We start from the raw sequence: 12,908 nt of genomic DNA on the forward strand, positions 1-12,908 counted from the left end.
CATTAATAAATATGCGATTACAGGATATTAGTTTAGTCGAATACAGTCAGAGCCGTATTCTGAGGATTGACACTGCTGGGGACACTGCTGGGGACCCCCTGGAGGTGGTTTAAGTGGTATTATTATAGGTACAATAATTAAAACCAGCTGCAACACTAATTCATCATTGCCAATTGACTATTATTTAGTCTTGGTTAGAGCATTATTAATGATTGTGAAATGGGCAATTCTGCATAGTAGCTACATTTATTATGTATTGTACTGTGTGTAAGCCTATGATTCGATGCCAACACTTTCTACATGGTAGTACTATAAAAGTAGTAAAGTCCCCAGGACTTTTTTGTGTTATCCTTTTAGCCCAAATGTATGACTGTACCAGGGCTGCCAACACTCCTGGATCCTGCAGGAGTCTCCTGGATTTCTCCTGGATTTGGTATCGAACTCCCTAAATTCACCAGAACACAGGAAATTACATCTACTATGTTAAAAAGTTTATGGGGTGGACCCCCAGAACCCCCGCTTGGGGAGTGTGGTCAGTGTATAGACCAATTATTTGTTTTTAGGCTACTAACATTGAAAATGGATGCACAGTGATTGTTTCATGCAATCAATTCTCAACCTGTTGTTTTGGGGTGCCCCCTCTTGTGTGTTACAGCTCCAATCATAGCAAATGAGGACCCCTGGTGGATTCTGTTGGTACGACAACAGGTTTGGCTGTGTATGACGTGTAATTACAGCGACAGTGTGCGAGCCGACACACGTGTGTGTGGAAGAATTGTAAAGATGGCGAGCAGGAGACTACAGTTCCATGAGATGGGTTTAGATGATCGTATTTTAAAGGTAACAAGAAGAGTTACTCCTTAACAGTGAACATTTCTGTTCATGTGTCTAGTTTGTAACTCTGAGAGGTTACAATGTAACCAAGTGGACCCTTCTGGGTCCTTTTATTTACATTTGTATCCTAACCTGTGTAGCATGCTGTTAGCTGTTATCAGACTGGTGTTTGTGTTTTTAAAGCTGCAATCCGTAATGTATTTGAACGAATAACATTATTTTAACTAATCTATATGGTAGAGTATATTCATATAACTAGCACATCTGTATGGTAGAGTATGTTAATATAACTAGCACATCTGTATGCCATACAGATGTGCTATACTCTACCATACAGATGTGCTAGTTATATTAACATACTCTACCATACAGAGTGTGTTAATATAACTAGCACATCTGTATGGTAGAGTATGCTCATGTTTAGCCCTGAAACATGACTGTCATAGTATACAAGCGTCATGTGAACCATGGCTAGCTCATGTTATAACTAGCGCAAATAACTGTAATTACACGATTATGTAATAATTGTGACAGGCCTAAATACACATGATTTGAACATTTGTCATTTAAAAGTATTTCTATCTACAGTTGCTACAAATGACTACAAAACCTGTGGATAGCCAGTCATTATGGCATAAACAAGAAGTTGAAGGGGGCTAAATTTAGGTCTGATAAAGATGTACTGTGTCCATTTAACACTGAGGTGCCCACAATGTTTAGGTGCCCACTCTTCCTGTATCCTCTTTAAGCATCCTGTTATTATTAACCAGCTGTTTGTAAATATGTTACACTTTGACATTTGACAGACAGGAACTGAACTCCACTGACTCACCTCATGAGGAGTTCAAGAAAAAGAATATAGAAATACAAATAGTACCAACATGTTATTTTGAAAACCTTTCAGACTAGCCTAAAGGTATAGGCTACATTTGGTCAACCATTTTATTTATACTGTCTGTCCTTTCGAGACATAAAACCATTTCTGTTTGGTCTACGTTACGTTACCTCAGTTGAACGAAGCGAAACCGCCAAACGGTGTCATGATTCTCCAAATCGACGATTCAATTTCAATTTTAAAAAGTCACGATCCGATTTTTTTAATGGTGTTAATTAATGTGCTGTTCTAATCATGACTTGTTGCAGGCTCTTGCAGACTTGGACTGGGCTCAGCCCACCCTGATCCAAGAGAAAGCCATTCCTCTGGCTCTGGAAGGGAAAGACCTGCTGGCACGAGCCAGGACCGGTTCTGGTAAAACTGCTGCCTATGCTGTGCCTGTCATACAGCGCATCCTGGCCTCTAAACAGGTGAGCGACCAAACTGAGAATGACGTTAAGTCAGTAATAGTTGTTTTCAATAAAGTAGCAAACCATTTATTGATGGATTACACATATGTGACACGGTCTGATGTCTGAATGTGCAACAAGTGGGCCAACATGAAAGCATGCAAATCAAGGAAACATATATTGTAAGAGCCATAATATGTTGATGTGTCAGGATATGCTGTATATATGTCACAGTACGTTTGGAGAACCAGTACGATTGAAGACAGAGCGCTCGTTTTTAGGCACGGGGCTTCGGGGCGATGCGGGGCTTTTCGAGACAGGGTTTATTAGCGAGGCTCGCGAGGAGGAGGAGCTCCTCCTCCTTCTCCTTCTCCTCCTCCGTGTGTGTGTGTGTGTGTGTGTGTGTGTGTGTGTGTGTGTGTGTGTGTGTGTGTGTGTGTGTGTGTGTGTGTGTGTGTCAGGGAGAAACTAAAACAAAAGCCAGCAGAACAATAAAAGTATCTTAACAGTCCACCTGATTCGAATGCTATCTGCATTGAATGGGGAAATGGCGAGTTTATTAGACCTTTGAATGGGCGAAATAGGCGACCTACTTACCTACCCACGATTTATCAGACCATTCATTGGGTGTTATCAAGACATACTAACCTACCAACTGACATGACTTAATAGTTCAGTTTAGGTTTCGCTTTTGGTTTTGGACCCTGACGGAGGCGCGCAGTCACAGGCGAACTGTCACCCCGTGAAGGACCACAGAGGGAGCTAAGGCGACCGAGTTGCCGTCCTGAACGGTGTGACGTTCGCCTGTGCCTACTCAGCGCCGTTTGAGTTATGTACCGATAGGCACAGAATCGTAAATATTGTTGTGCGGACTGCTCCGCCTCCAAGTAGGTCAGTAGCTCCTGAATGAATGGTCTGATAAATCGCGGGTAGGTAGTAGCCTATTTCGCCCATTGAAAGGTCTAATAAACTCGCCTATTTCCCCATTCAATGCATTGATAGCACTCGAAGCCGGTCACACACGCGCGCACGTGTGTGTGTGGTCGCGGCAATATATGCTTGTGCACAAGCCTGGCTTGTGGCTCCCTCTAGTGTTGCTTCTACAGAATTGCTGGGTGGGTGGTAAAAACGAGCGAGCCTTCTTCAATCGTACTGGTTCTCCAATCATACTGTAACATATACATGTACCTTATTTGTCTGATTTTGCTTTGATCATATGCCAAATTATATGCAGCAGTGTGTAATCTAATTTTAATTATGTCCAGCAGTGTACATTTGATTAGTGTTTTGATTAGTGTATTATATTTATGTTCTGTTGAGTTTGTTGGAACTGTGTTGTAGAAAGAGCACATATTTTCTTCTACCATACGTGTGTCCTGTATTTTTGCCTTTACAGTAGTAAAGTGTCAAAAACTGATACTTGCGTCCGATTATTGTGGTCGCAGTTATATGCCACTATATATATATTTCTATTTTCAAGTGTTTTACGATCACAAAATCATACCTGCCACCTTGCGCACAAAACTATTTCTGTTACTCTGAATAAAAAGCAGATTTATGTTTAATAACTTGATATGAAGCTGAGTGCGTTCAAAACTAATTGGCACGAAAGCGCATCGGTACTTGGTACTCAAAAATGTTTCCCAAGGTTTGTAGGTATGCAAAATACTTACTCTTTGTCCTTAAACTAGTAACTGCTCTGAGAAGTGTGAGCAAACACATCTGTGCCAGGCTTCTTCTCAATTTATTTATTTGAGGTTTAACAACATTCAAATGTCAACTATTGTCAGATTTCAGTGTGTGACACATCATTTGAAAGTTAACCACTTACATGATGTGTAAAAAAGAGAAGTTGTGGTCGTCGGAACATCTTGTCTTTATGTCTGTTTTCAGAATGTGTGTATGTTTTGTCTTTCAGAGAGTTAGTGGGCAGGACGTGAGGGCATTGATCCTGGTGCCCACCAAGGAGCTGGGTCAGCAGGTGCAGTCTATGATACGTCAGCTAACCGCCTACTGCGCCAGAGAGGTCCGAGTGGCCGACATCTCTGGCAAGGCTGATATATCTGCACAGAGGTCAGTACTAAGGGTGCAACAGTTAGTAGAGCTATTAATCAATTTAATGATGTATGTAAAAAAATATATACAAATTATTTAAATGTGCCTCTCGATTATTCAAAAAAGGAATCCGTCGAATAATCGCTAAGAAAATAATCGATGGTTGCAGCCCTAGTCGGTACAGAAGTCAATATACACACAATGTTTTGATGACACAATAAAATACAAAAAAGTAGCTCTAGCTTGTTTATGTTTGGCTTTGCACAGTAAAACCTTTCATGCAACTCTAGTCACATGAAACGTGGTTGAAGCTGTGTGTGTGTTTGTGAATCCACTGTGGAATCAGAGCCGTCTCATCAGAGAGAAGGATTATCATCCTATTTGTCACAGTTATCCATGTTGTGCAGATTGACCGAGATAAAGATTAACCGCTTGAACCTTAGCGTCCATATTCTGGGGTCGAACATTCAGCGAAAATAGCAGATCTACAAGCTCACAATCTGCTATTTATTTGCTATTTTGGAACATTTTCAGCTACAATGCCATGCCCAAAATAGAAATGCCAGGTTGAAAGTGTTAAAGTTAAAGGGAAGGCCTGGTTGCTTGAACTTAATTATTTTATGTTATTCTGTGCTATCCAATAAGTAGAAGTGCCTAAAACATGAGCTTAAAGAATGAAGGTGATTGATGTTGTTTTTTTGGACAGGCCTATCTTAATGATGTTGCTTGTTATTTTTTTGGGCAGGCCTATCTTGATGGAGAAGCCTGATGTGGTCGTGGGGACCCCGTCCCGTGTTCTGATGCACCTGAATGCCCAGAACCTGCTTCTGACCTCCTCTCTGGAGATCCTGGTCATAGACGAGGCTGACCTGCTCTTCTCCTTTGGCTTCGAGGCAGACCTCAAAAACCTGTTGTGGTGAGCGCGCGCACACACACATACGCAAGTAAATACATATCAGTCTGGGGGTCCTTGACATGAAACAGTTTAAGAACCACTGGCATATAGTATACTGTAAATCCACTGTTCTTATTGTTGATGTAAAATATAATATTTAGTATCCAGTAAATCCACTGTTCTTATTGTTGATGTAATAGTATATTCAGTATGCTGTAAATCCACTGTTCTTGTTGTTGACGTAATATATAGTATACCTTAAATCCACTGTTCTTATTGTTGATGTAATATATAGTATACCTTAAATCCACTGTTCTTATTGTTGATGTAATATATAGTATACATTAAATCCACTGTTCTTATTGTTGATGTAATATATAGTATACCTTAAATCCACTGTTCTTATTGTTGATGTAATAAATATTATACATTAAATCCACTGTTCTTATTGTTGATGTAATATATAGTATACATTAAATCCACTGTTCTTATTGTTGATGTAATAGTATATTCAGTATGCTGTAAATCCACTGTTCTTGTTGTTGACGTAATATATAGTATACCTTAAATCCACTGTTCTTATTGTTGATGTAATATATAGTATACCTTAAATCCACTGTTCTTATTGTTGATGTAATATATAGTATACATTAAATCCACTGTTCTTATTGTTGATGTAATATATAGTATACCTTAAATCCACTGTTCTTATTGTTGATGTAATAAATATTATACATTAAATCCACTGTTCTTATTGTTGATGTAATATATAGTATACATTAAATCCACTGTTCTTATTGTTGATGTGATGCAGCCATCTGCCAAAGATCTACCAGTCCTTCCTGATGTCTGCCACACTGTCTGAGGATGTAGAGGCTCTGAAAGAACTGTTGCTACACAACCCTGTAAGACACACACACACACACACACACACACACACACACACACACACACACACACACACACACACACACACACACACACACACACACACAGTTACATATCAGGGTCACTCTTGTCACAAGTCTAGACTCACTCCATTTCTCTCCTCATACATTTCTTATGTACACACAAACACACAACCCTATAAGGTCACACACAAGCACACAACCCTGTAAGGTCAGGTCATACAAACACGCAACTCTGTAAGGTCACACACAAACGCACAACAAGTAATTGTGGTTTGATGAATCTTCATGTACACAGTCAGTCATTCTAGTGGTTTGTTGGGACATTGGGAGGATCTATGGAAGAAAGCGTGCATGTCCCAACAGTTCACATAGGGACATAGGCCTTTTTTATAACATAACATTAGCTGAGCAAAAACCAATTGTAAACACAACATAACAATCCGTTACTAGGCTAAGTGACAGGTCATCCAGCTGTGTGACACTTCATAAGTAGTTGACATCACTTAAGCCCTGTTCAGACTAGCAGCCCAAATCCAGGCCAAATCTGATTTCCTATTCACATTGGAGTTGGATTGGTTTTATGCAGTCTGAACAAGGCTAAGGAATGTGATTCAAATCTGATTTGCAAATATCAGTTTCCATATTATTATTTTTGTTCAGACTGCATAAAAGCAATGCAACTCCAATTTGCATTGGTCACAAATCGGATTTGGGCTGCCAGGGCCTAGACTTCACTGAGCAATTCTCACTCTCTCTTCTTACACCCCCCCCCCCCCCCCCCCCGTCTTACACCCCCCCCCCCCTCGCGCATAACATTGGGAACTTCTAGATTTTCTTTTTTCAAGCCATTTTGCAATAGGGGAAACCACAGCCAGGGGCTTTGGAACCAACCAAGTTTTCTCTGAACGTTTTGTGCGTGTGTGTGCTGTGCAGGTGATCCTGAAGCTCCAGGGCTCCCAGCTCCCAGACAGCGGTCAGCTGTCGCAGTACAGCATCCGGTGCGAGGAGGAGGACAAGTTCCTGATCATCTACACGCTGCTGAAGCTGCGCCTGGTGCAGGGCAAGACCCTGCTGTTTGTGGGGGCGGTGGAGCGCTGCTACCGGCTCAAGCTGTTCCTGGAACAGTTCAGCATCCCAGCGTGTGTGCTCAACTCAGAGCTGCCCGTCCAGTCTAGGTGTGTGGGAGACGCACCTTGATTATATTGAGGCAGTACACACACTAGTGTTTTAGCTCGAGACCCAAAAAAGACATTTTACGTCTCCACCGGGACCCAAACTAGTGAAAATAGCTGATCTACAAGCTCACGATGCGACACGCTTGTAGATCGTCTATTTTCACTAGTTTGGGTCCCTTCTTCTTTCTTTTTTTGTAATTAAAGTATTTATTCATTTTTCAACAAATAGACATGACATAACATAACAGACAAAGACCAACAACACAACAGTACAAATAGATAAAACAACATCAAATACATAAAATAAAACAAGACATAACTAAAGCAGCCAGTCATACCTAAGCTAAACGGACAATCTTAATTTTATTTTTCACATTTATGGAATTTCTTAGATTTAAAATTAAATTAAATATTTATACAATTCTTGTGAATTCAGCTTCTGAAAAAAACGGGGAAAATATATATTTACTACCATAAAAATGAGCCCTAACCCACTATTTGGGAATATTTGGGCCACAGATTTTTTGATTAACCGTGTCTGATCATTCTCCATAATGTTATTGAATTGTAGGGTGTCTGATCATACTCCATAATGTTATTGAATTGTAGGGTGTCTGATCATACTCCATAATGTTATTGAATTGTAGGGTGTCTGATCATACTCCATAATGTCACCATGCAGGTGTCACATCATCACACAGTTCAACCAGGGCTTTTACGATTACATCATTGCCACAGACGAGCACGGATTGGCCGATCCCACAGCGACAACATCACAGACGACGGTGGGAAAGGGAAAGAAGAAAAAAAGTAAAGGAAAGTGAGTTGGGCCCATTTGTTTTTTTTATTCATTTGTACACGACAGAGCGCATCCGCACATTTCTATCTCTGTGCTACGTGCAGTGGAGCAAACTGATAATGTTGACCTGTAACATCTCGCATTTCATATCAATATATTATGAAAAGTATCATTTGCTATAATTTGCCCAGAATCTGTACTTTGAGGATCACTGCCCTACAGAATATTCTGGTCAGATAATCGCGTCCGATCATCAGCCTCGAACAGTGAACACACCCTGATTGCCTGAACTTGTACTAGTGTGAGCCAGGCTTTAGTTAGATTGTTTGTTTGTTTGATTGATGGATATGTGTATGTGTCTTTCTCATAGAGCCAAGGATCAGGAGTATGGAGTGTCCAGAGGAGTGGATTTCCAGAATGTTGCCAACGTTGTCAACTTTGACTTCCCCATATCTGTAGACTCATACATACACAGAGTTGGAAGGTACATGTCTAACCCTTCCCCACATCTTGTAGACTGATAGATACACAGAGTTGTATATTACTGTACGTAGACTTGACATTACACAGAGCCTGACATTGATGTACAGTATGTATAAGGATTCACAGGTTGAATGAGGCGTTGCATTGCTCTTGAAATTGGACTGCTGGTAATTTTAACTGTTTGTAACTCTAGAACGGCACGAGCAGACAATCCAGGTACAGCTCTGTCCCTCGTCTCGCACACGGAGCTCCCCCTGCTGACGGAAGTAGAGGCTGCCTTCACAGGAGGTAAACAAGCCGTATATGTATATCAGTGGTTCCTCAAACTGTGGGTCGGGACTTGGGACCCCCAACCAACATACAGTATAAGTGTATGTTCTGCACAAATCTGCACATTTCTAAAGTTACAATTTAAGGACTTTTAAGACCTTTTTAATACCTCAATAAAGAAAAATAAGACCATTGCTGCATTAAAAAGGTAATCATACATACTATAAAAGATTGCTGTCAAATATTACCTACGAAAGAGGCAGAAATTGTGAAAATAGCAGATCTGCTGCATGTAGGCTATTTTCACAATATTTATCTGTGGAACCAAGTCAAACGAACTTTAGTGCCTCAACTCCTACAATTTAATTCCTTTGGGGGCAACAGGAGAATTATAACAGCAAACCACGCCTCTCCATTATTAAAGCTGCACTATGTAGCTTACTGTTCTACCCCAGATTTGAACCCGGATCTCTTCTTTATTTTTTTTTACCACTGAGCTAATAGAGCCTGCCTGCTTGCTCGGGGGGAGAATTAGAATTTTAACCCTTGAGAAAAAAGGGTTGTGTCAAAGGTGTCCAACCTACAGTAGTCACAGGATCTAAATGTCTCAAAAGAAGAGCAGGGAGACCAAATACAACCACCCCAATTGTATACAGTTATATTGTATTAACATACTCTACCATACAGATTGGATCAAATATCCTTTTATTCTCACACAAAAAAGTACATGATACAGCTTCAACTGGAGTTAATGAAGTTTGGATCAAACTGTTAAAACTAAGCAATGAATGTCAAATACAAATCAGGTTTCAGTCAGGGACTGCATTGCCTGCATTTCTGGTCTCAAAATAAGATGTTTCTTCAGATACACACTGACTGTCTTGGTGAAATAAGGGAACGTTTATGAACAACAGATCACCTCCATGTTTTATCCATGTTAGTTCTACGTTCTCATGATTTTGTCACCTTATGTTTGGTCAGATAACACAGACTGTGTTAATTCCAGGTTATAATTATTTTTTCACCTTACATTTTGTCAGATAACGCAGACTGTGCCCTAAAGCCCTATGGGTTTAAAATGGAGGAGATCGAGAGCTTCAGGTACAGGTGCCGGGTAAGTTCCCTCATCATAATGTCACACCACGAGAAAAAGGAATCGTTCAAATATTTAAAAGCGTGTAAGTGATATTTTCTTGTTAAAATAAGTGTTAAATTAAAGTAATCGGTGTAGAGTGTTCAGTGACAGGGGTCTCCCCATCTCTCTGTATCTTTAGTAAACAAAATGCATTTGCAGGTGGGGATACCGATAATATCCAATCAGGAGAGAGAACTCGTACAGGATAAACAAGTAAAATTGGAAGTGATGAAATGAACAAATGAGCAGACAAAATTGGAACTGGAACACTAAAATTTAAGATGATAAATGATGGGGTTCCTGGTTGGATAAAATTGGTATTCCAAACTGAAAATGTATTTTCCGTTTACTAAAGAGCTGGAGAGACAGGGAGACCCCTGTTACTGAACAAACACTCTATACAGCAATGATTACTATTGGAATATACTATATAACTATCATGTATATCTTCAAAACCCTTTAGGAACAGACCTGTTTAAATTGTTATGTTAGGTAATAGTTATGTTTAAATCGATCTGGTTAGATGCTCATTTTGTTTAAATTGACCTGGTAGGTAATAATTTTGTTTAAATTGTGTCTAGGATGCCATGCGCTCAGTGACGAAACAGGCAGTAAAGGAAGCCAGACTGAAAGAGATCAAATTTGAACTGCTCAACTCAGAGAAACTTAAGGTGAGTGCTGCATAATCTAATCTAATCTCTGACAAGACAAAATGGAATCTATACATACACACACACTTTTCACACGTGATGATGTAGAACTGTATGTCCTGTAAATTCACATGGATGTTGATTGTCTGTCAGTGTTTTTATTGCTCTGAAAGTGATTCCAACGATATCATTCGCCACTGACGTTGTTATAGTTGTGATGTGGACTCGGCCATCCACTGTTTTTCTGATTGTTTTATTTTAAACCTTTAATTCAGACATATTTTGAGGACAACCCCAGGGATCTGCAGCTTCTAAGGCACGATAAAGACCTGCACCCTGCCGTCATCAAACCCCACCTGAAGAATGTCCCAGACTACCTGGGTAAGACTTCTACAATATTTGTATATCATACAACAGTGTAATTCAGGCTCACACCCACTGCTTGGATTACACTCGTTCATATAAAATGTTAATTGTTTAAACCTTCGTGAGCAAAGTTGTTTGGTATCGTTAATGGTTTCCATTGATCCCCCCTCCTCTAGTTCCTAAATCCCTGAAGGGGATCATCAACCCTCTGACAGGCAGGAGGAAGAAGTGGCGAATGAGAGATGGTGTCGTTAAGCCCACATTCAAGGTGAGAGACACAAACTTTAGGAGTTGGGAAATGAAATGGTTGTCAGAGCAAATCAAAACCCACCTCTTCAATATGGCTTTCCCCAGCTAACTGCACACCCCCCTGTCTCACCATTCTACTGTTTTTATTTAATTTATTCCATAATCCTAGCCTTTTCTTAGTGTTTTTTCTTTTCCTTATAAAGTAGATTTTCTTTTGTTCTTTTCTCCTCCCCCCATGTAAAGCGTCTTTGCGTACTTTGATATTATTATTATTATTAAAATAGCTGGCACCGTCTTTTACCAACGGTATTCATAATTCTTTCTGAGATCTTGACATTTCAAATGCACTGAATATTAACCACTTAAACCCTATATACTTAGTTTGACCGGGGTCCCCCAGGGCTATATTTGTCTGCTCCTTTTTCGCCCTCTGCGCCACATCTCTTGGCCGAAATTTCGCCGATCTACAAGCTAACAGCGCGTTGCGAGCTTATAGATCTTCTCTGTTCACAGAATGTTGGCTTCAGAATAGGGACACCAGGGCAGTGGTTCTCAAAGTGTGGTCCGGGGACCTTCAGGGTTCCTTGACGAGGTTCCAAATGGACCCTTACAGGTCTCTGTAACTCTGAGAGTGTACGAATGGAACCACATTGGAGGCGGTCCTTGAAATTAAAAAGTTTGAGAACCACAGACCTAGGATTCATGTGGTTAATTATTATCCAACAACTCATTTTCAGACGCTGCAGATTTGAAGATACTTGATGAATGAATCGATTGCCATAATTTAACGTCTGTCTTTCTCTTTTCAGAACACACGAGGCAAGAATCCACTGAAGACCTTCAGTTACAGTGGAGGCAGGAGGAATGCTGGCAAACCTAGCAAACCTGGCAAGTCTTAGAGACCGCAGGAAGTACAGTGTTATGTACTGTATGTACAGTTATGTACAGTGCTACGTACTGTGATGCTGTGTTCACACTGGCAAATACAAAGCTACAGGCTACCATTCATTTTCAATGGATGCCAGCGACATGAAGATACAAAGCGACACACGACATGAAGATACAAAGCGACACACAACGTTTGTAGCCGATACACAATCTACAGAGCTACAATCCAAGTTGAGCTGGCTTCAACTGCAGCTACAGAAGCTACAAAAGTGTTGTTTAACCGTTTCCACTCACCTTCGTTCTCCACAAAATTCTTGTTAATAATTATTTCTGTCCACTTTGTTAGTTCCATGTTCTTTTTAAACCCAGGCTTTATATCTTTCTTGCTCGTCGGACGCACGCTTGATGGCATCAATTAGCGTGTTGAGCAACGACAGACATTATTATTGTATCTTTTTGTAGCCGTCAGTGTGAACACAGCATAAGTCACGGCTACTGCGATGCAAGAGTGCGGACTGGCCAACACCAACTTTGGATATCCGTAGTGACGTCATTCCAGGAGAAGGAAGTGGTCCTGTGTTGGCTCAATGCAGGCCATTATATGCACAATAACTTTCAACCTGGCATCACTATTTTGGGCAGGTCATTATAGGTGAAAATAGCCGATCTACAAGCACACAACGTGTCGCATTGCGCCTCGTTGTGGGCTTGTAGATCGGCTATTGTTGCCGAGCGACATCATCGTACGCCGAAGTATAAAAGCACGGGAAGTGCTTTTGGGTTGGATATCAACATTAAAGATCAATATAAAAGATAAACAAATACGTTGACATGTACATAGAGCATTTTGGTTCATATACTCGGCAAAAACATGCAAACAATTTGTACTTAATGCAATAAAATAACATGTTTAA

At 40.4% G+C, this 12,908-nt stretch overlaps 1 protein-coding gene across 2 annotated transcripts; it reads left to right on the forward strand.

The window, feature by feature from the left end:
* The first annotated feature begins 771 nt into the window (after positions 1–771).
* Positions 772–12,908, forward strand: ddx56 (DEAD (Asp-Glu-Ala-Asp) box helicase 56). 2 transcript variants are annotated; one of them, XR_013932455.1, is made up of 15 exons: positions 772–840; positions 1,978–2,139; positions 4,037–4,191; positions 4,919–5,089; positions 5,883–5,973; positions 6,913–7,154; positions 7,837–7,974; positions 8,324–8,437; positions 8,630–8,724; positions 9,747–9,820; positions 10,423–10,512; positions 10,767–10,872; positions 11,034–11,125; positions 11,916–12,646; positions 12,709–12,908. XR_013932455.1 is itself a non-coding variant. In XM_080418818.1 (14 exons), the coding sequence occupies exons 1-14, from the start codon at positions 784–786 to the stop codon at positions 12,003–12,005; spliced, it is 1,677 nt and encodes a 558-aa protein (XP_080274944.1). In that variant the 5' UTR covers positions 772–783; the 3' UTR covers positions 12,006–12,908. The 2 variants fall into 2 exon arrangements, 1 of the variants encoding a protein (XP_080274944.1); XM_080418818.1 differs by having other exon boundaries at positions 11,916–12,908.

The sequence above is a fragment of the Gymnoscopelus braueri genome (genome assembly GCF_963280865.1).
Source record: "Gymnoscopelus braueri genome assembly, chromosome: 22".
Classification (NCBI taxonomy): Eukaryota; Metazoa; Chordata; class Actinopteri; order Myctophiformes; family Myctophidae; genus Gymnoscopelus; species Gymnoscopelus braueri.